Genomic DNA, 24,664 nt, shown 5'->3' on the forward strand with positions numbered 1-24,664 from the left:
TCTTGTCTATCTTTCTGTGAATGTGGTTTTTGTTCCCCTGGCTGCAGGATTGTAGTTCTTCTTGCTTCTGCTCTCTGCCCTGTGGTGGATGAGGTTATGTAAGAGGCTTGATGGCAGGGACTGGTGGTGGGTAGAGCTGACTGTTGCTCTGGTGGGCAGAGCTCAGTAAAACTTTAATCCACTTGACTGTTGATGGGTGGGGCTGGGTTCCCTCCCTGAGGGAGGGTTGTTTGACCTGAGGCAACCCAACACTGGAGCCTACCTGGGCTCTTTGGTGGGGCTAATGGCAGACTCTGGGAGGGCTCACGCCAAGGAGTACTTCCCAGAACTTCTGCTGCCAGTGTCCTTGTCCCCACGGTGAAACAGAGCCAGCCCCTGCCTCTGCAGGAGACCCTCCAACACTAGCAGGTAAGTCTGGTTCAGTCTCCCCTGGGGTCACTGCTCTTTCCCCTGGGTCCTGATGCACACACTACTTTGTGTGTGCCCTCCAAGAGTGGAGTCTCCGTTTCCCCCAGTCCTGTCAGAGTCTTGCAGTCAAATCCCGCTAGCCTTCAAAGTCTGATTCTCTAGGAATTCCTCCTCCCATTGCCGGACCCCCAGGTTGGGAAGCCTGACGTGGGGCTCAGAACCTTCACTCCAGTGGGTGGACTTCTGTGGTATAAGTGTTCTCCAGTCTGTGAGTCACCCACCCACCAGTTATGGGATTTGATTTTACCGTGATTGCGCCCCTCCTGCCTTCTCATTGTGGCTTCTCCTTTGTCTTTGGATGTGGGGTATCTTTTTTGGTGAGTTCCAGTGTCTTCCTGTCGATGATTGTTCAGCAGTTAGTTGTGATTCTGGTGTTCTCGCAAGAGGGACTGAGAGCACGTCCTTCTACTCCGCCATCTTGGTTCTCCTCCGGGCTCAGGGTCTTCTAATGTGGGCCCCCAATTACTCAAGTCCTTACTCTGGGTTGACCTCCATCCCTGACAGAACCGACTGCCTTTGGAGACACAGCGCGGGTCCTCGCTTGGCGTCCAAACACTGATGCTGCCCCCACACCCACAGGGAGGACGTGGTGGGAGGGCGGATGCTGCTTCTCGGAATGGGTTTCGTCCTAATAATTAGGGACTGTGGCACCAAGGTGGCACCGCACCAGGAAAGTCAAGGATGCAGTAGGATGTAATCCCTGCAGACGCCCCGTGAGCTCTGGTTAAGAGTCCAAACACTCCTCTGGGTGCGAGAGGAAAAGGGACAGGCTCTGGCTTCCAGCAGCCTAGCTGGAGGGAAGCTTCCAGCTCACAGGAACGGGCAGAAAATCTCAGTCTTAAATGTATTTACTAGCCAGTTGTCAAGTTCACTTCCCATTCCTGAAACTTGCCTCCTTTGTCTTTCAGACCTAGATCGGAGAGGCAAATACATGGCACTTGTGCCAGTGCTCATATCTCCCGTGCCATGGCAGTTATTCTTTCCCAAAAAGTTCTCACAAGCTATATTATACAGTGTACCAGGCAGCCATGAAGAGTAATTGGCACATGAGATAAAACCCATCTGCTACCCTTATCTAGTTTTACTTCCACTAGTACCTTGCTGGCAGATGCTATTTGAAATTTTCAGCATGGGGTCTAATTTCTTGCCCAGCCAAAAACACATATTCTTTAATTTCTGTTTCAGCTCTTTGCATTCCCTTTTGAGCCAACCACAAATTTATTTCCCATGTGAGGAAACTCAAGGTCCAACGTCATTAGCAGAACACAGATAACTATGGTTTCCCACAAGCAATGAAAAATCACACACATCTCATGTGAGCTCTACTCACATAATACTACTAATTAATGTATTTAATATTAATACTAATTAATTAATTAATACTAATTAATAGGTGCCAATAATACCCATATTTCGCAAATATGAGAACTGAAGATTAGAGAGATCCAGGATCGAAATTCAGGAAAAGTCAAGACTCTGAATTGTTAGTCCCTACCCTGTACAAACTCTACTTTTCCAGATCCTTCTAAATGGTTCCAGAAATCCTCTTAGAAGTCCTTAGTTTTCTTAATACATACTGTTTTAAAGAATAATAGATTTATTTAGGAAAACACACACAGGAAAGAAAATACAGAAAAATATCAAGAACAGGCCAATCTAGGTAAAAGCTCTGCTGGTGTTCATTGTACTATTCTTGCAATTTTTCTGAAGGTTTGAAATTTTTCAAAATGAAAAGTTAGAGACAAGAGAGTAATAGACCTAATTTTCACTGAGTAAAGGGAGTTATTTCATGACAAAGTCTTAAAATTATAGATGTCTTAGAACCATATTAGGACAATTTATATGTTCATTAAAACATTTTAAAAGATTGAGGGGTAGGGAATAGGGAAAATAATTTAAATATGAGTGATTAAAAAAAGATGCAGCATAGGAAAATTCCTTCTATCCTTTTGCTTTTGAGAGTTAACCTCTCCGAGAAGAATAACTTGACCAATTGGAATAAAAGCAAATGACAGCAGCCAAGACACTCAGGTTAGACCTAGAGGCAAAGTCATACAGAAATCATAGAAGTTTAAAGCAGGAGGAGGTTTTTCAAATTGTCCAGTTAAACTTGTTCATTTTACTGATGATGAAATTCAGTACCAGCACTTTAAATGAACTGCCCACATTTCTGCTGTCTGATAGTAGCAGAACTACTTCATTTCCTCTGTACCCTAGTTTAGAACTTGTATCATTCTAACTTCTTTAGTAAGTGATAAAAAGCCAACCCAAGATGGCGTATGAGAAAAAAAAGAGGGGGAGTGGCATTATGGTGATATATTTATTGGCTAACATATCTGAAAAAGGCATACAGGGGTAGCTCAACTTTTGGAGTAGTTAAAAGCTGGCTTTAAGAAGCTCATCTCTCAGTCATGCATTCTGCTGGACAGACTTCATTCTCAGGCCCTTATAAGATGGTTCTCCTGTAGTTCCAAGCTCATATCACCACACACCAATCCTGCAGACAAGACTTTGCTTTTTCTACAGTACAAACAAAAATCCCAGAATTGAGTTTCACTGGCCCTGATGGTCCTGATTTGGGCCACGTGCACATCCTCAAATCAGTCACTATAGCCATGGGAGGTAGGAAGGGTGAAATGCATTTGATTTACTTAGTAAAGGTCATATTCTCCACTCCTGGATCCAGGAAGAGAGTCATCTTCACTGAAATCACAGACAGAGTAGGAGAGAGTTGAATCAAAAAAAAAAGCTGGGGTACTGTTAACATAAAAAGTAGGTACAGATAATAAATGGCAAAATCTACAAATTCTACATCTATCCATAAATAACAGCTGAAAGAATAAAGGCTAAGGGAAGACAAAAACTGCCTTTTAAAAAACATTCAAAAGACTGTCTTGAGGGAAAAAAAAAAAAGATTAATCAGTACTCTTGTACTTCAGGAAAGAATTAGGGCCAGTAGGCAGAGGAGACAAGGATACAGATTCAATTCAGTAGATGTAAAGAACTTTCTAACAACTAGAGATATCCAGTAATTGAACAGGTAGCATCATGAAGTAATGAGTTTCCCATAGTTGGAAGCCTTCAAACAGAAGGAGGGTGACCGCCTGTCAGGAATGTTATAGAAGGGATCCTTATACTGGTGGGAGGTTGTTCTAAAATGCCTCTTAGATTCCTTCCAACTTAAGATTCTAAATTATTGAGAACAGCATGAATAAAAGATCCAAACCCATTCAACAACTAAATTATTCAACAAAAGGTAACAGAACTTTCAGCTATGAAGTTGAGGCAACCAGACTTTGCGTGCCAGCCATCCAATTTTACAAAGAAAACAGAAACAGATCTTTAAAAATGATTATTTTTAAATTACAACATTAAAATTAATTTTACTAGGAAACACACAACCCAGAAAACATTTTAAAAATTTCTCTTCCAAATTTGATCTATATGTTCACATAATTTCACTTCTGTCAGACTTATTCCCTAAGTTGAACAGAATTAAGTTCCGTATTACACTTTTTATCTTCCCAGCTCCTGAGATACAGGCTAAGTGGCTCTGCTACTATCAGGCTGCACTTTTCCACTTAACATCATATTAAATGTGTTTATCACATTGATATAAAATCTTTATCATTACTATTTTAAGGCCTTATACATTTAATTGTGTTGGAGTTCCATAGTTTACTCAGACATGTCCCTACTGGAGAGCATTTAGGCTTCTTTCAACTTTTCACTATAGTTTTGCCTTGAACACGGAACAGTTTTGTTTGTTTTTTTTTTAACCTCTTTTGAATTTTTTTCTAGGTCTGCAGTTAGTAGGCCAAAGAGTATGAATATTTTTATGGTTCTGAATATGTACCGCCAAAAGAATGCCATCAGTTTGCAGTGCTACTAGCAGTAATTGAGTTTAACCGTTTCCCTAAGACTTGTCCACATTAGGTTTTATTCAACACTTTAAAAATTGCTAACATATATTAAGTAGTACTTTATAATTGTTTACTTTTCCATTTTTTTCTCTACTAGTGAGTTTGAATAGCCTTCTCAACTCTTTTTTTTTTTTTTTAGTGAAAATACAACTCTTAATCTACATTCCTACTGTAAGGAGAGAACTCAGTAGTACATGTGGATGCAAAGAAGTCACACCAGAAAAAAGAGAATAAAACAGTTAAGGTAAACAGATTAGGCCCAAGATGAAGTCACTCATGCTAAACACCACATCGACAAACCAAAACTTAACTAAATTTCGAGCCTCAGAGAAGGAAGGCCTAGGTCAACTGATCAGCCCTTGCCTGCCCAGCACAAGTTACCTCACCAGGCCCCAAGACTTCCTTTGCTCCATATAAGGGAATAACCCTGCATTAACCAATCAGCAAATGCCCAGTATAACTTTCCTGTTCCTGCTCACTTTGGTCTATAAAACCCTATTAAGTTGTACACTTCTTTGGAGCTCCTTTCTATCTGCTAGATTGGATGCTGCCTGATTCATGAATGGCTGAATAAAACCAATAAGATCTTTAAAATTTATTCAGTTGAATTTTGTTCTTTAACAAAAGAGAGACTAGAAATTAATTCCAAGAAGAAGGGTAAATTTTTCCTTCTCCCAATCAGAATGGACTCTCTGGGATGGATAGAGAACATTGAGAAAGCATTGGTTCTCCATGTTTCTGATATAGCTTCCTTAAAATAAAGGAACAATAAAGGAAGTGAGTGTTCTCCAATGAGTTCCTTTTCCTTTAAATTCACATGTTGTCCAGAAACCATAGTTTTTCCTGGGATTTTAGTTAAGATTTCAAACATCTCAAAAATTATTCCCCATACTGAAGGCTCTGCTAAACAGGAAAGAAACAGATTTTTTTAAAAAATGAGAGGCAAAAATTAAAGCACAGGAAGCATATAATAACATCATAGTATGTCAAAAATTAAACTGAAAAATGAAGTTTGGTGCAGTTTCTACAAATAACTGCATTTGTTTCTAATATTATATTACTAAATGAGTACAGATCACTCTGATTTGTTCATTTTTCTCTCTGGAAAGATGTACACATAAGAGTGGAAGAACATTAAAAATAAGATATTAAAGGTGTGAAAGTGAGAGAGTTCCCACAGCAACTGCACAAGACACCTTTGCACTACACAGGCCACTCCTGAGAAATGAATCTGTTTTTTGCCACTTATTAATTCCTGGGAAAACACAAGGTAAATACACTAATAAAATCACAACTAAACTACATACAATTTGAGACCAACACGTTATAGTTGCCTAGGTAATAACAATCTTATATTTCCCATGGGAAACGGGCAGTAATAGCTTTATGTATTTATTATTCATAGTATGCAACAGAGGGAAAACAGTCCTCCCCTCTCATAAGACACACTTGAAAGTATGTTATCTGTGATGTAACCTGAATAATGTCTTTTGTATAAAATGCTACTACTGGGTTTTTTAAAAAGAGGTGATTCTCTAAATCTTCAGGAAAGACTAAAGTCTCTATAAACAAATGAATAACAGTTCAAAGAGGAAACCCAAGCACTAAATAAAAGATAGATACTAAGAAAATGAAGAGGTTCTGACATCAGTCCTAGGCAGAAATCAGAGGATTCTGGCCACCTTTTGGTGAAAGTTCTTGGCTTTTGCCAGGAAAAGCAGAATAGAACTCAAAAGAAAATTAAATGGAAGCTACATGAGAGGAGGGACCTAGACCTGGGCCTAATGCCTAGAGGTGTTCAATAAATATCTGCTAAATAACTGAATGAATACACTTCTCAAAGAATCGAGAAGCCTGACTTTCCAAAAGGCCAGACAGTATGTTCTAAAGCACTTAAGTAAGACTTGTCCCCTAAGTTGAACAAAGCTAAATTCTGTATTATTCTTTTTTTCCTGGCCAGATATATATATTCTATGCCTTCTGAGTCCTCAAGTATATAAGGAGTTTCTGTTCACTCTGTAACCTGATTGAAGAGTGCATAGCCACTTGATTTATCAAGTTATCAGTTACAAACCAAAAGAGGGTGAACTTCAAAATGTGCCTTAAGCTCCACAGAGTTGGCAGTAAAAAGCTGATATTCTCTGTGCCACATACATAATCCTAAAGTTTTGTTTTAAATATATATATAAGGTCATTTTTTATAAGAAACACTACTAAGAGCCAAAGCAAAATTTCAAGAATGAAAATGTCATTAGAGGAAAGCAATGAGGTCCAACAGGGAATGCTTTTGGGTTCCCATGGTGACATTTGTTTCTGATTATATATATATATAATATTAAATACTTTCCTCTGGGGTTTTAAAGGCTTTTAAGAAAGGAAATAAACCAAATTCATTTCTAATTTGTGATAGCCAAAGGCATATTTTCTAGCTTCTACAGTCCTGATTACCAAAACCAGGAAACAGATCTTTAAAATAAGTCTTTACATTCCAGCCTATTTTAATTCCCTCTGCTCCTAGAGACTTTTTAATAGAACATCTCAAATAACTCAGTCTTCTCCATACCTAGGCATATTTACTTTCCATTGAAAGATAGCCTGATATTTTATCTATACAATAGTCTATTATCTTCTGAAAATACAGATACGAGATATACAAAATTTGATACCTTATTTAAGTGCCCTCAACTTCCCTTTAACAAAATGGGTAGGGTAGTCTGATGTGTGTTTTTCAACACCACTAAGCAGTTAACTCAGTTCTGGCACTACCTATCTGGAGATAAGTTCACAGATCTTACAGGCCAGGGACTCAGTTCCGCAAGACTGCTCTCCACCACACCCCCCCCCCCCAACCTCCCCTCGCTCCAACTCCACCCACCACACACACGTCAGCTGCCAATTGCAACTCCGGGCTGTTACCTGTGCTTCTACCAGCCACCTATATATTGAAGGTTCCCACGATCCCCTCTTTGGGTTCCACTAATTTGCTTAGAGCAGCTCACAGAACTCAGAGAAACGTTTACTTACTTTTAGGAGTTTATTATAAAGGATATTACAAAGAATACAGGGGCACAGTCAGATGAAAAGGTACATAGAGCGAGGTATGCGGGAAGGGGCGCAGAGCTTCCATGCCCTTTCTAAGCTGCCACTCTCCCCCCATCTCCACGTGTTCACCAACCCGGAAGTTCTCTAAACCCCTATCCTTTGGGTTTCTATGGAGTCTTCATTACAAAGGCATGATTGACTAAACTACTGACCACTGCTGATCAATTCAACCTCCAGTCCCGCTCCCCTCCCGGGAGATCAGAGGGGGCACTGAAAGTTCCAATCCTCTAATCACAAGGCTGGTTCTTCTGACAACCAGGGCCCACCCTTAAGTTACCTAGGGGCTATCAAAAAGTTGCCTCATTAACATAACAAAGGACATCTTTATCCCTTTCACCACTTAGGAAACTCCAAGGTTTTAGGAGCTCTGCGCCAGGAATGGGGACAAAGGCAAAATATATATATATTTCTTATTATAAATTGCGATACCACAGGTAGCATGAAAAAGAATTATAAACTAGATGTCTCCCTTACCACACACTGAGTGACATATTCTTACCCATTTATAGAAATATACACAAAGGCAGATACACCACCAAGTGCTCCCAAGGCTCCAACAACCAACACACACCAGGGAAGCACTCAACAGAGAGAGACCTTCAGACCTTCAGAGGGACACAGAGAGCAGGCAAAAGGAACAAAATAGATGGAGAATGTGTATTACTTGCAAAGGATGGACAGCTACTCAGGACAGGCAGCCAGCATCACACCCAGGCACACTGCCGGTGCCAGGCAAGCACAGAGGGGCCCCGCTGGAGGGTGGAACTCTGTGTCTGCGTGTGTTTCCCTCTCTCACACACCTACCAACACACGCTCTCCTCTCCCCCTCACAAACGCATACACCGCGTCTTTCACAGTCTCTCTCAACACAGTGCCTATCAGGCTCTCACACACACGAGCTCTCACACACGCAGTCTCATGCACATACAATCTCTTACACACAGTCTCTCACAGTCTTTACGTACGTAGTCTCTCATACATTCCCTCTCTCATAGTCTCTCTCACACACAGCCTCTCTCTCACACACAGTCTGTAATGTACATAGTCTCACACACACTCATAGTCTCTCACAAACGCGTGCGCGCGAACACACACACGCGCGCGCGCGCCCCGTTGGCCCCGCCTCTGCCCTGGCCCCTCCCTCCCCCGGGTGGGCTCCGCCCCGGCGGCCGAGGGCGGGGCGAGCCGGTGACAGGAGGGGCCGGGCCGGGCTGGTACTTGTGGCGCCCAGACCGCCGGGGCGCGCTCCGTAGGCTCCTGTCAGCAGCGAGCGCGGCCGATCCCAGGGCGGCCCTCGGGCGGCGATCGCTGCCTCCGGCTTCGCGGCTTGGCCCCTCCGGCGGCCGTCCCGGGCGGCGGGAGTTGGCGGCGGGATGTGCTCGGCCGGAGAGCTGCTTGGCGGCGGCGGCGGCGGAGAGCGCGACGAGGACGGGGACGCGCTGGCGGAGCGGGCGGCGGCGGGGACCGAGCCGGAGCCCGGGGCGAGCCCGCGGCGGCGCGACCGGCGGCCGCAGGAGGAGCAAGAGCAGGTGAGCCAGGAGGGGCGGCGCGGTCCGGCCGGTTTCCTGAGCCCCACGCGACGGCGGAGGGAAGTGGCCCGGCGGGCGGGCGGCGCCCGGGCTGTGCTCGGCGTGGGGCGCTGGTCGCTGCGGCGTTCTGGGAAGCGGCCCCGGAGAGCGGTTGGACGGAGCCCTCGGGGCCGGGCCGCGGGGTCCCGTGTGTGCGCTGCCAAGTGCCGGCCCGGAGTCGCGTGCCTGGCGGGGTCAGCGCCCCCCTTACCCACCCGTCGGGCAGAGGCTTCTCAGGCCGGAGCCCGGGGGTCTGTGGAAGTGCTCTCCATAATGGTCACTTATCTAAAAGCCTTACATGTAAACATTCTTCAACTTCGAGTTCATACCCCGGTGCTGTGTTTCAGGGGCCAGCGGCTCCCCTCACGACTTCCATCTTGTCATTTCTGAACTCACACCTAGCGCCTCTGTAAGGTGTGGGTGTATTTCTCTAGACATGCAATCAGTACCTGAAGACGTGTAGGAGCGAGTATTACAATAGGTGTCTTGACAGGGACTCTCCGAGAGCAAGTTTTTCACATGAACCCAAAGGGGATCTAAACTTCATTTAAAAACTGAAAAAGGTGAGTAATAATTCAGTTAAAAAAATAATGCCTAAGGCAGAAAGAAAAAAAACTGAAAAAGCAAGAAAATTGCTTTCAGTTGGTACCAAAGGGGAAAAAAGTATGAGTCCAGCCATAATAAGGGAAAAGAGAAGTTGGGTAGTTTTTGAAACTCTTTTGAAAGAATTTGCTTTCACTAAGTTAAGTATGTGATAATAGGCATTATAACACATCATTTATCTTCAAGATTATGCAAGAAGTTTAATAAAAGAAATTGAATTATATGTGGGATGAATTTTCACCAGCAAATACAGTAATTAGACCTTCGAAAATACCCGAGATAAGCTAGCCTTCAGAATCACATTAAAGACCAAGAATTAAAATGATTATTTGCCTTTATTACAGTGTATACTGTTGAGATCAGTTGATACCTGTCTCCTCTCATTATCCTTCTGCATCTGTTCTTTTTGTCACATTTCACAAACTCCAACATCATCACTAAATGCATTAATAAAGTATAAGTTCTAGTGTCTCAGCATTGTTTAGAAAACAGAAATAATTGTGTGGCACGCACAAAATATGCCTTAGCATTAGGTTTGCTCCCCATGTGGAAGTGTAATTTTTCATTCTTTTGACAATGTAAGAGATGGTGACTGAAGCAAATAATTGGTAGCTAGGAGATCTTCCTGACTGCTTTCCTGGTAGTTTTCCCCCATTAACTGTACCATGACTCAGTAGCTAAAGGACTGTTTCCTCTTACTTTAGTTGTTCAACTGGAAAAGTGAAGAAAACAGCAACAGGAACTCCCTGGGGGAGAGTGGGGGGGGGGGCGGATGTATTTGAGCTGAAGGTCCCAAAGCAATTTTCAAGTGGTTTTAAGGGAGCATGTAAAATCATTTAAGCTTCTGTGGATTTTTCATCATCAGTAGCTCTGGTCTTAACAAAATTGCTTATGGTACAACAAAAAGGGATGAAACGAAAAAAGAATGAAACATATAGCCTAGAAAACAGATATACTTTGCATACCTGCTTCTTTCATTGCATGTCATGTAAATTTATTTTCCTGTACTCCTTTGAAAATGTTATCATTTATTTTTATCACATGATTTATTTATGTACTCTAAGTCCACATACACAATACTTGAAAATTACACCTGAGATATGCGTTTCCTCCTATATCAGAACCAAAGAAGAACTTCTTATAAAGAAGTCAAAAATAAACAAAAAATTGATACAACCCAACTCACTGGTGTAAAAAGCAAGCTTTTGTGATAAATCACTTCTTGGTAATAAGTGTAGCTTTTTTGTCAAGTCCTGAAAATGAAATTTAAAATTTGTATGCACTGCCTTGCAATGATGGCAGAGATATAAAGATATTTGAGGGAGAGGTAAATGAAATTAACAACTATAAAACATAGTCTAAGGATTTGTTTTATTTTGTTTTTCTTTAGGCAGATGGTGTGTGTTTGTTTTGTTGTTTTAAGGACACATGGACTCCAAATTACAAACGGAGTATTTTTGAAAACTTGGTTTGTAAACTTGTTGTTTAGAACTTAAAGTGAACTTTTCCATAGAAACAATGATATAAACAGAAACAGAACCAAAACTAATTAGCTGGAAATGAGACAGAGGCCATCTCCCTGCTGTCCTTTCTGCTTAGCACACTCACTTAAGGTTCCAGAATCTGAGTAGCGTCACGGATGTTAAGAGAGAATTGGTAGTAGTGGCAGCGGCAGCAGTAATAGCAGAGGCTCCTTTATATCTGGATCAGGGTTACAGGTGGTGTGCTCTTGAATGCAACAGCTCCAGAAGGCACCTGACTTTTGCTTCTCCAGCTCTTTCAAAGATTTTTGTCAGCCCCTAATTTGCTGTATTAAATCCCTTTCTATTTCTAGTTCCTTCACAGTTTGCTCTTACCTGATCATTTGTTGAAGGAGCTTTCTTCCTTTGGCTATTCCCCAGCCTAAAGTCTCCTCTACATACATCCTTACCTTCACTGATTTTTCTTTCTATTCCTGTCTGAAAGACTCATGCCCTTCCCTCTACCTGGAAGCCTCTTGCATCAGCTTTGACTTTACAAAACATATCTTTGGCTCATTGTTATTATGATACCAGATCAAAATGGTATTTATTTCATGTAATACCAAAATACCAGTATTTATATAGGTGTTTTCTTAATAACTAAGATATTATAAGCATCTTTTTTTTTTTTTACTATTTATCCTTAAGTACTACTCCATCTGAGAGAAAACTAAGGTTCCTCTGTCTTTCTGGCCTAAACCTTTCCAGGTACATGATTGACAAGGCAGCCTCTATCCTAGGAAAGGAGGACTTGAAAGACTGGACCAGGTTCCCTAGATGAAGGAACTGTCAAGTCTGAAGTAGCAGTTTGGCCTCTAAGAAAGATAAGCCAGGGAGAGAGGCAAAACGCCCAAGGAACTGAAGGGACAGGGCACAGCTGTCCTACATGTGTGTTGGTAATTGTGTGCATGGGAGATGATCCAAGTATGTTCATGACTGTGAATGCCAGGTCCCTTTAGGTAAGAGAGTCTCTGCCCTGCTGCATACCTGGAAGGTTAAATATCTCCAGTCCTTTTATTACATTTATGTATGTATGTGGCATTTTACAACCTGAATAACCTAAGATGGCCCTGCCTTAGGTGGGATAGAAAGGTCCCACCATCCTTGGATTGACTTTAGAATCATTATTTTTAGCTTTAAGGTCTTTCTTTATGATTATAAAAGTAATGTGTACTTCGGAAAATGTAGAACTATAAAACAATCTAAAGAAAACAAAAGCATTTGAAATCTCACTGAGTAATATTGTGCTATAAAATATGAAACATTTGATGTTACTACATTCATATATCTCTCTGTATGTGTGTATATGTGTATATACACACATATTTTTAAACATGTTTTAATGTAATATTTGGATTTGGTATCTTGTTTTTATCTACTTAGCATGTTGTGTCATTTTCCCATGTTATCAAAAATTCTTTGTAAAAATTATTTTTAGGGCTGCCTAATAATCATTCCCCTAATACTACATATTTAAGTTGCTTCAAACTTTCTTTTATAGATAATGCTGTAATGAAAATCTTTGCTTATAAAGTTCTACCTTTTTCTCACTGTTCCACCTTGGAATAAATTCCTAGAACTGGAAGAACTAGGTCAATAAGTCAAACTCTTTGAATCCTCTTGAAACATCCTAAAAAACTGCATTCAGAAAAGCTTGCACCATTGTACTGTTCTGGCATTAGTATGTAAGAGTACCAATTGGAAACCATCCATTCCAGCAACAAACAGTATAATTTATAGATTAATCTTTGCCAACTTAATAGGCAAAAATTATTGTCGTAAGATACTGCTGGAGAGGTTTACTAAACCATTCATATATTTGTTGAGCATTTGTATTTCTTTTTAATTGTGTTCTTTGACCATTTTTTCTTTTGGCATTATTATAAGATATTAAACTCATATTTCACATTGATTATAATTATTTTCCCTGCTTGCTGTTTACTTTATAATTTTGTTTATGATGTTTTTGACTTAGAAATGCTTTAAGTTTTTATTAGCCAAAGGAATTTTTTTGTTAATTTCATACACACACATCTCACACCCTCATACATGCACACACACACCCCCCACACATACATACATATATCTATTATATTTGTTTAGAACATTCTTTCTAATCCTACACTTAAAGTATCCACCAATATTTTCTTATGTGTGTGTTTATAGTTTTATTTTTTTTTTTTACTCTATATATTTAATCTCTTTAGAATGACTTTATGTATTGTGTGAGGTATGGAGCTGATCTTTTTTTTTTTTTAGCCTAATCATTGAATAATCCACTTTCTCCCTGGCTTTGCAATCCTTTATAGTAGTTATAAATACTGAAGTCTATATTAAGCTTTTACATTTCTGTTGGCATTGTGAAAGGGATTTCTTTTTCCACATCATGTTTTTGCTGCTGGTTTCTAGCTATCAGTTTTTATTTAGTTACTTTTAAACTAGCTACCTTTCTGAATTCTTTTGTTAATTCTAATACTAATATATACTAGTATCTCTTAGACTTGATTCTTTTGCATCTTCTAGGTATATAATCATCCACTCTATAGATAAGATTGATTTTGCTTCCTTTCAGATGGTAATGCTTCATTTCTATTTCTTGCCTTTTGCAATGCTGGAACTTTCAGATAAATGCTGGCTTATAGATATTTAAGTAAATAAATGAAGGAACCTGTATAATGGCATTTATCAAGGAATGTTCCATGAGATCATCTGTAAAAAAAAAAAAAAAATGGTACCAGAGGGAAGCCTTATACCTCCTTTTTGGTCTATCATCAAAGATATGATTAGCAGTACATATTCTAGATCCAGAATACCTAGGTTTGTATCCTAACTCTGCCACTTACTAACTGTAACTTTGGGCAAGTTAATTAACCTCTTTGGCCTTCAGTTTCTTCATCTGTATAAAGGGAATAATAGTTGTATCAACCCCATAGAACTGTTATATGTATGTATGTAATATATGTAAAGTGCTAGAGCAGTACCTAGCATATAATAAGCGTGTAAGGGTTAGCTTTTGGACCTAATTTTCAACTAGAACCTAAGTGAAAAGATATCTGAGAAATGTTATTTTTAAGTTTTCCAGACTCTGCAGTTAGAAAGCCACCCTAGGAGGAAGGTGGAATAGAACAGTGCTCCTCAGTTTTAATGTGTAGACAAATCATCTCTTGTTAAATGCAGGTTGTGATTTTGTTGTTCTGGGGTGAGGCCCAAGATTTTGCATCTCTGACAGGCTCCTAAAGTGATGCTGATGCTTTGCCCATGGACCACACTTTGAGTGGCAAGGGAATAATAAGCAAACCAATCCACAGTATTCAACAAACTTGCCCTTCGACATAGTATCAGTAATAGATATATATACATAAGGAAGTTATTTTACTATTTCCCTAGAAGGGTATATTAGAACTCTTGGTAAAGTGTAAGAAGCCAACAAGCCTTGCTTCTCCAGGACAAGTGATTTGCCCTAGGTCTTAACAATTAACTAGTACTAGAGCACACCAGAACCCAGGTCTCCAAACTCCAAAGCCGGCTTTGTTTTTGTTTCAGAAATGCAAAGAGCCCTCCCTCACCTATGATGGGAGGACAGTCTGATAAATCTGCTGCTCCCCCTTAGATTGTGTAGTTCAAAAATAGATATTTGTTTATACCCACTTCCTTTCACATCTTTGAAAAGCAGTTTGCAAGCAATACTGTAGCAAGTGCTTTGAGTTTAGATGAACTTAGCCCTAAACTAAATCTAATTTTTTTCCAATGGGCATCTAGTCACTAACTCAGGGAATAATTTTGTATATGGTAGATATCTTTTGTCCATTTTTTATCATTATTTCAAGAATGGAACTTCTAAATCAGTGGTTCTTAACTGGGGGCAGTTTTGCTCACGGGGGACATTTGGCAGTGTCTGGAGACATTTTTGAATGTTAAGACTAAGGGGGTACAGTACCGTTGGCATCTAATAGGAAGAGTCCAGGGTTACTGCTAAACATCCTATAATGTGCAGAACAGTCGCCTACAGCAAAGCATTGCCTGACCCAAAATGTCACTAGTGCTGACGTTGAGAAACTCTGCTCAAAATGTATTAGGATTACAGTGATTTGAGTTGTCAAGAATAATTACTCTGTTGATAGATATTCCAATGGATAGGTAATAATTGTTTATTTTTTTGACACCTACATTCCAAACAGGTAGTCTCCCTACGGATCTTTTCTTGCATCTCTTCTTCCAGCAACTCCTTATATGCAACTTTCTCTATTTTGCTTTCCCTCTTTGTTGGAGAACAGAGGGAACAAAAAGTGCCCACCAAACTGAGAAGTTATCCTGAGACTGAAACACGAGGCAGGCAGCTCCATATAATCCATGGATCAGTATATTACAGGGTAACTTGCTCACAGGGTGGGATCAGGCGGATGCTCTGTAAGCGTTTGCAGCTGCACTCCACACTGCCAAGGGGCCACTGAGACAATTTTATAGTTAACATAGGGTATAGGGGTATGTGCTTTGAAACAGGAAATGCATTCCTAAGTCAATATTTATAAATGGGTAACTAGTATTATGGACCAGCAGTCCCCAACTGTTTTGGCACCAGGGACCGGTTTCATGGAAGACAGTTTTTCCGCGGAGGTTGGGGGGGATGGTTCAGGCGGTAATGCGAGCGATGGGGAGCGGCCGATGAAGCTTCACCCGCTCACCCACGGCTCACCTCCTGCTGTGCGGCCCGGTTCCTAACAGGCCTCGGACCGGGGGTTGGGGACCCCTGTTGCGGACACAGGGAATAAGTCAGCAAAGGTTTTCATCACTGTTTGAGGATTACAGAGCCAAGAGGCCAACCTGGTCCCAATGATTATTAAGCAATATCTATTAGCTACAAAGCCCTTGACAACAGAGATGTGATTTACCTCACAGTACTGTCCCGGGTGGGATCAGCGGAAGGACAAGAGGAACTGTACGGGCCCAGGATGGCATCACTTATGCTAACAGCCATATACTCTCATATTCTTTTTCTGCCCCTCTGTCCTACTACCCATCGTTTTTTCATCTCTCCCTACTGTGTCTCACTCTCCCATTGTCTGTTACTCTTCCCTACCTCCCATCTCAGCCACTTTCTCTTTTTTTCCATATGTCTTCTCCACCCCACTGCCTCCTCCTTCTGTAGAAGCTGAGCATTATGGAGCAATGAAAAAGGTTTTGGGTAATGACAGTTCTAAGTTTGAGCCTTGTCATCCTAATAACTTAATCCCTCAGAGACTCAGTTTCCTCATTGTAATGGGTATAATGCTATCCACTTAAAGTTCTTATGAGGGTTCAGTAACATTCTGTGTATGAAATACCTAGCATATAGTAGGTGAATATTAGCTCCCTATTTTGCCCTGATCTTCTCTCCCATCTTTTTTTCTGGTTCCCTTTTTCTTCTTCTTCTTAACTAACCACATCATAGAACTGTATTTTTAGTACATGTAATTTTCAGATTTATAGAATAAATATTATTTATTGAACAAAATATTAAGATTTCCTAATCTAAAAATCAGATGTGTTTCATATTTCTTTAAAAAAATTAAACCACCAACTAAATTATTAATATGTTGCTTTTTGTATAGATCGCCAGTTGATTTTTTTTTTCTGTTGTGGATCATTGATCTTGATGAGAAAAATATCCACCCTCCTCTGTACAAGTTATTCTCAATTTACTATTCAAGAGAAGTGGTAGGACTTCCCTGGTGGCACAGTGGTTAAGAATCCGCCTGCCAATGCAGGGGACACGGGTTCAAGCCCTGGTCCGGGAAGATCCCACATGCTGCGGAGCAACTAAGCCCGTGCGCCACAACTACTGACCCTGCGCTCTAGAGCCCGTGAGACACAACTACTGAGCCCGTGAGCCACAACTACTGAAGTCCGCATGCCTAGAGCCCATGCTCTGCAACAAGCGAAGCCACTGCAATGAGAAGCCCGCGCACCACAACGAAGAGTAGCCCCTGCTCGCCACAACTAGAGAAAGCCCACACGCAGCAACAAAGACCCAATGCAACCAGAAATAAATAATAAATTAATAAATTAATAAAAAAAAAAAAAAAAAAAAGAGAAGTGGTAAAGCAAGGTTAAAGGGTAAAACTTAAAGTAGTACCATGACTTTAACCTTGCCCTAAGAGACCTAAGTAGAGACTGTATCTTTCCCAGGCCTTCTTTAAGCCCCAGCCACACTAGCTTTGGCTCCCGTCGCCATCTTCTCTGGAGTCATAGTCTTGTCTTGCAGTAACAGCCACATATCTTCAAAGAACCTTAAGCGTCTCCACTAGTCATGTTTTGGTTCATTAAGTGTGTGCTGTGTTCATGTGCGTGTGTGTGTGTGTGTAAGGCAATTAATAAGATAATCAAAGAGTAGTTTCATCCGAGCAGAGAAACTGCATTTCTAATTAACTTAATGCAGAAGTTACTTTCTATCTGCTGATCTAATTTTTCCCGTATCCAGTGTTTTGGGTTTTTTTTTTTCCATTTAACATCATTGTCAGCTGCGCCTTATCTTGGCTAAGGAAGAGGAAAGGGTTGGCTTTATTTGCTGTTGCTGTTTTCTTATAGCAACAACTTGATCTTATCAGATTTCTGATCAAAGAGAAAGCACGGTGCAAATATTTTGAAATTTACGGGAAATGAAGGATAAACTAATTATTAATACTTAATATCTAAACAATATCTATTAATACTTAATATCTAATATCTCTTAATACTTAATACCTAAATTTTTTTTAACAGTGTTAAGAAAATTAAATTTCCATTTGTGGTTTTTACTATATTCCATTTGATATAATTTTTTCTAACATCTGTGAATTTTTTTTTATTCCCTCTTCCAATTAATCCAATTAATTTGTCTTTTATCCTCTTGATCAAAATTTTACTGGGATGTATGCAGACCATCTACAGAGGCAGGGAATTTAAGTTTGATTTCCCATGGCTGGCAAATTTCATCAGTTTGATTGAATTCAGAATTCCTTATTCCATGGTTTTCAGAGGTAATGAAATATAACAGAAGCTATTGTCACTGTCACAAATTGAGAATTGAGAAGGAAAGTCATTTTTAAGGAAAAATGTTTGGTTTTAGCTACTTTAAATAAACAAGCGATTGCACCTGTGGTAGCAGCCAGCATACAAGGTACTCAATAATGTCACCAGAAACTTCATTTCTTTAAAAAAAAAAAAAGATTTTAGAGAAAGTACAAAATGTAGAAATTTTTAATTTGCAGCTTGAATTAATCATATTCTTCACTTCATGGCCTATTATTATCTATCATTAGTTCATGCACATCATTAAATTTTAATTAATTTAATTAATTTATTTTTTCATTGTAGAACCATTCTCTTCTACTACAATAGGCAACTTTTAATATTTTTGGTAGGTATGCCTGAAGGTGGTTTCATTTGTCTACGTTTGTAACTATGATTTAAAATATTGAATTCTATTGGTTAAAATGAAAATGAATACAAATTTTAGTATTTCTCCATTTATAATCATTTCAAAGACTTATTCAAGAACTAGCTGATATTCTCATTGATTTGTATCCATCCCCCCAAAAGCTTTTTCCTTTATTGGTTATATGTAGTTTAGTGGAAGATAAGTGTAAATAAATGTTATAACCTTGCATTTAATTAAAAAATGACAAAGAAGTTATAAATACAATACCTAGTAAAATTTTATATTTAACACATTATTTTTGTACATTTTGTAGGAAATAAAAACTGCAACTACATTTAGTATCCAATGAGGAGGAAAACATGTCCAGCCTCACTAGAAATAAAAGAAATTCAATTTAAAACTATTAGGAATAATGTTTCACCTATCAGGTTGATAAAGATTAAAAAGATGAATGGTGTGGGTTTAAAGAAACAGTGTATGACATAAGAATACACTAAAGTTAGAAGTAAAATTGATTCAGTCTTTCTGGAGGGAAATCTGGTTTCAAACCTCATGGGTAGAGACTGCCGTTGCCCCTCACTCTAAAGGTGTAAAAACTGCAGCACAGGGATGTTAAGTAACATATTGAAAGTATCACAGCTAGTAAGTTGCTGAGTTAAGATTCAAACCCATGCTTGAAGCCTGAGTTCTTAACAACCAAGCTAGTGTTGGTCCATGAAATCAATTCAGTGGATTGTGAACAGGATAGGATAGGATAGAAATTGTTAGAATGCATCACACATGGTATGAATGTCATTTCGTAGAAATTTATATGTACTGGGTCAGGAAATAAAATATTTATCTTATTGTGGATCACAATCAAGATCACTGCACTAGCCCAGCCAGCTCAATTCTATCTCAAGGCCTCTGCCTAGATTCTTTTCCCCAAATCTTCCCTTGGCAGATCATATCATCGGCTTAACTATAACCTTTCTGAGATCTCAGCTCAGCTCTGATATATAGAAAGAACCTCCAGTCTATCCCCTCTTCCTCTCTTCCATTACTCTTTTATTTTCCTCATAGCTCTCACACTATTTGACAGTATTTTATTTATTTGTTTGCTAACATGTTTATTCTCTGCCACTTCCCACTCTCTCCTTCACAGGCTCACACTAAAACATCATCCCTATGAGAGCAGAGACTGCATAAGGCAAAATGCTTCAGACAATTATTTTGGCATCTCTGAGGTAGTACAGAGTCTATAAAAATTTCAGTCTAAAATGACACTGCTGGTAAAAACTCAACTGATGTTTTTGCTGAAGCAATGTGGTTTCCCAGGGGAAACTTTCATAACAAAATTTAGTTTTGAAGAGAGAGAGGACTTTGTGTGTAACAGGAACATACTCTATTGTCAGACTCAACAGAAAAGAAACGAGTGGTGTTAGTTTGTGCATTGAGCTAAAGGTCCCTGTAAAACATTTGTAAGAATTTAGGCAAGGATTGTGTTCCTTGATGTGATGTATTTAAAAACTACCACAATATCAAGAAGGTGAAAGGCTGACAAACAGAATCTTGGAATACTAACTGGCATTAACTTATGTAATTGGTAAAACCTTGCAATTTTGTTTTTAATTTTTCTTGAACTAAACATAGGAAAGACAGTAAATGAAACCCAAAGCTAACATAGATTTAAATTCAGATCAGCCATTTCAATAATGGCAAAATGTTAAAGGATAATTTTCAAAAAGAGGTAAAATTATAGTGCTCATTAAATATAAAATGAACACATGTTAAGGAGTTTATTTAACTCGTCATTAAAGAGGGAACCAGGCAAATGTTACAACTGCTTCAAAGGAGAAATCAGTCAGAAATGTATGTGGAGAAAAGGTATGTTGAAATGAATTTACAAATGGCCACGAGACTGGCTTTTTCCATAGGCAGGGAGGAAAGACAATTGAACCTCTACTGGAGCAGAATTTGTTTGCTTGTCTATAGATATGAACTATTTTGCATTGCTATTGGTTATCTGTAATTTACAGACTTGTAAAATATCTCAAAAGCCATAAAGACCAAACAGTAGTATTCTAAACAATGCAGTTTTCCATGGAGACACCCATAATTTTTTTTTTGCTTATTCTTAATTTTCTTATAGTAATAAAGAAAAAAAGTAATTTCTAAAATTTGCTACACAGAGTAGATTAATTTGTGGATAATGAGGGTACTTTATCTCTCCCTTTACAATGTCTCATGCTGCTAGAAAAGATTAATTCTATTCTAGTCTTCTTCCATGGTAGTACATGTATACATACATGTATACATACATTCAATGTACATGTGGAAATGTATGATTTGTATGCATGTGAAAAGCAAGGATTGATTTATATTTGAAGTTCTTTCTGTTGAGTTATAACTGAAATTAACCTGATAGTCAGATAACTACTAAAAACAAATTTTGATAGGAACAAGATGGCTGCTCCAAGGATTCCTTATCCATGTCTAGTTTTTATTCAGCACACAAATCCCAACTGCTTGTTCCTAGCATCCTAGCATACTTTCTTCACATGTTGAATGGTTATTGGTTTCACAGACAACTTTGTCTACTAAGGAGTTTCATGGGAGTTTAGAAGCACATTTGGTTTAAGCTTTTAAATTTAAAGGAGGGCAAGAATGAAGTGATTTCTTCATAGAGAATTAACCAGTTAGTTATAACCATTTTTGATATCAATAAAAATACTCAGCGTAAAACACTTGAGAATAAATATATGAAGAAAAAATTAAATACTAAACTTCTTTCTTTATTATTCAGTATGTAAAGTTTATTTAACAGTAATATCATAAAAATGGTATAATGATTGTGCCATTTCTGGATGATAGTATTTTCCCTTTGGAGTTTAAATGACTAAGTATTTGGAAATCAGTCTTTGAGCACCCTATGTTAGGCTACTAATTTAAGACTTAAGTTGTGCTAACAACCCGGCCATATACTAAAGATATTTTCCTTATCCATTTGTGTCATATAGAACATCAATTGCTTTAACAACTGATAACACATTGTATTATGGATGGTTTTCTGTATTTATTATTTGTATTCATTATTTGTTATTATTTGTTATTTGTTCCTTATTTTCTTGGTAGCTTTTTTTTTTTTTTTTTTTTTTGGCTGTGTTGGGTCTTCGTTTCTGTGCGAGGGCTTTCTCTAGTTGTGGCAAGCGGGGGCCACTCTTCATCGCGGTGTGCGGGCCTCTCACTATCGCGGCCTCTCTTGTTGTGAAGCACAGGCTCTAGACGCGCAGGCTCAGTAGTTGTGGCTCACGGGCCTAGTTGCTCCGCGGCATGTGGGATCTTCCCAGACCAGGGCTCGAACCCGTATCCCCTGCATTGGCAGGCGGATTCTCAACCACTGCGCCACCAGGGAAGCCCCTCTTGGTAGCTTTTAATTCATTCATTCAAAACATTTTTGAGCTCCTACTATTTCCTGGGCAGTGCTGTAGGCACCGGGACACAAAGAAACAAACAGAAACAGGCCAGATCTCTCCTCTCATTAATCTTGCATTGTAGTAGGGAGAGACTATGAATAGATGAACAAGTACATCAGTGGGTTATAAATGCTATGGAAAAGAAAAAATAAAGTAGGGAAGGTGTATGGGGAGTATGTGTATGGGGTAGGGGTGCTATTTTAAATAAGATGATCATGTAAGGGCTCACTAAGGCAAATATAAGCAGAGTCTTAAGGAAGTGAGAATTACTGGTTTGCCCCCTCCTTTTGATTTGACTCCATGGAGGGTAGAGCCAAATTTGAGGCTCAGTCTTAGTAATCATGGTAACATATCTTTCCCCAGTCTAGACTCTCAATTCTTTCTCATCCATCCCCCCTTCCAGTTTTCTATATTTTATTACTATTTTATTCATTTATTCCTACTATAAGCAAATTCAAATCCCTTGTGGAAAGATGAGAGGAAAAACCAAATTAATTATGGACTTAAGTAAATTAACTAAAAACTTCATCTTTTAAAAAGTATATTTCTTAAGGAGTATTATATAATCACACCTTATAATGAATTTGTTTAAATATTTTGCTTTCTTCTTAATACCTGGTTTAGTTCCTTTGTACTAAGGGATTTAGAGGTCTGCAGTGCAGTTTATTGGAAAGAGCTCAGAATTTATAGTCAGAAGACTCCTGTGCTCAAATTCTGGCTGGTTGTCTGATTCTGGGGAAGTCACTTGACCTCTAGAGTCTAATAATACCCACCTTAATGGTATTTTTGTGAGGAGCCAATGCTTGGAGTATGTGTGTTTAATAAGTTTATTGAACAAATGACTAGTAAGCAAATGAAATGGGGAGAGGATTCCATTTAAAAAATGGTGGGGGGAGGGCTTCCCTGGTGGCACAGTGGTTAAGAATCCGCCTGCCAATGCAGGGGACACAGGTTCGAGCCCTGGCCTTGGAAGATCCCACATGCCGCGGAGCAACGAAGCCCGTGCACCACAACTACTGAGCCTGCGCTCTAGAGCCCGCAAGCCACAACCACTGGGGCCTGCAAGCCACAACTACTGAAGCTCGCGCGCCTAGAGCCGGTGTTCCGCAGTAAGAGAAGCCACCGCAATGAAGAGTAGCCCCCGCTCACCGCAACCAGAGAAAGCCCGCGCACAGCAACGAAGACCCAACGCAGCCAAAAATAAAAATAAATAAAATAAATAAATTTATAAAAATTAAAAAATGGTGGGGGGAGAATCAAAACTACAGGAATTTTTTTCCTGAAGAAATTAAAAATATTTCACTAATAATTTTCTCTTGGCCAGGGTGTGATTTAAAAAGTGAGAGTCTTCAGCATATAAACTATGTAAGAATTAATAAAATCATTAGAGTACATGAAAGCTCCATGAAGAGAGACTGTAGAGTAAGAAGAGAAGAAGGCCTATAGGTAAGTCCCTGAGAAGTTCCAACACAGACTCAGAGGGAGATGAGCCTGCAAAAGTCCACCAAGCAAGACAAAGGCGGTAAAGACATCTAGAATGACTAGCAGGCTTCCTTGTACTTCTGGGTTGTGCCATTCCCTGAGGTAGGGGACGCGTGGAGGAAGACCAATTTTAAGGCAGATCATTATGAGTTTGATACAGGGCATGTTGACTTTGAGGTCCTCTAAGACATCTGGGAAATGCTGAACATGCAATTGAGCATACAAGTCTAGGAATCTGAAAAATTGCCTGAGCTGAGAAAGATCAGAAGGAAACTATGAATCTTTTATAAAAGTATGGGTCATTTTAATTGTTAGGGGATTTGAATATGGCAATTTGAGTACATATCTTTCCTTATATATTAAGCAGCTTAATGGCAAGGAGTATAGGTTATTTGCTTTCTGTACCTCACAGCACTTGCCTTGTTCATGGTAGGCATCCTATTATTATTTATTGAATTGAACTAAATTGCCTAAAGGATTTATTTTGCAAGCAGACTATTCTGTGAGTCAAGGGCTGTGATTATCAGAGTTGGAGTTTAGTAATCAAAGATTATTGATACTCAGGGAGGACGTGACACACACTAAGAACCAGAGTGCGGTTTCCTGAAAGTAAGCAGCTGTCAGCCTGGCAAATCAGTCAGGTCTCTGCAGGCTTGCCACAAGTAGGGCACAACACATCTTGCATAAAATGCAGGTGTAAAACATGCTGAGACGAGAGGATCATAACTTCACAACATGACTACAGACTTCATTACAGTAGGCAGAAAACTTGTCATTTTCACTATATCACTATTCACCCAAAATTTAAATAACTAATATATTCCATTATAAAATAAGGTGGCTTTATATAGATATACTGTTTTTCAAAGAATTTCTTCCATAAGAAATTTTATAAATCCACATACTTTTATTTACAAAACTAGATTCCTACAGATTCTTTAATGTCATAAATAATGAGAAGCAATTAAAATTTTTCCCCACTTAGTCCAAATGGTTGATTGATAACTCAACAGGCATTTCATTTCATAAGAAGTGCACTGCAGTGGTTATTTCAGAGCACAAAGAAAAATAGCCAAGTCACTGGATTGGACAAAAAGTGCAGTATATAAAACGAGAAGCTGTTATTGTACAGAACACAATAAACAAC

At 39.3% G+C, this 24,664-nt stretch overlaps 2 protein-coding genes across 2 annotated transcripts in view; one reads left to right on the forward strand and one right to left on the reverse strand.

The window, feature by feature from the left end:
• Positions 1-24,664, reverse strand: part of LOC309627594 (uncharacterized protein) — a 694,978-nt gene that overhangs the window by 583,655 nt on the left and 86,659 nt on the right. The window lies entirely within an intron of this gene.
• Positions 8,665-24,664, forward strand: part of FAM241A (family with sequence similarity 241 member A) — a 37,121-nt gene continuing 21,121 nt past the window's right edge. Inside the window, exon 1 of the mRNA XM_082389734.1 lies at positions 8,665-9,022. Within this exon, the coding sequence (XP_082245860.1) occupies positions 8,867-9,022 (156 nt within the window). The 5' untranslated portion in view covers positions 8,665-8,866. The remainder of the gene's footprint in view (positions 9,023-24,664) is intronic.

This window comes from Balaenoptera borealis (assembly GCF_965194805.1).
Source record: "Balaenoptera borealis genome assembly, chromosome: 4".
NCBI classification, from domain to species: domain Eukaryota; kingdom Metazoa; phylum Chordata; class Mammalia; order Artiodactyla; family Balaenopteridae; genus Balaenoptera; species Balaenoptera borealis.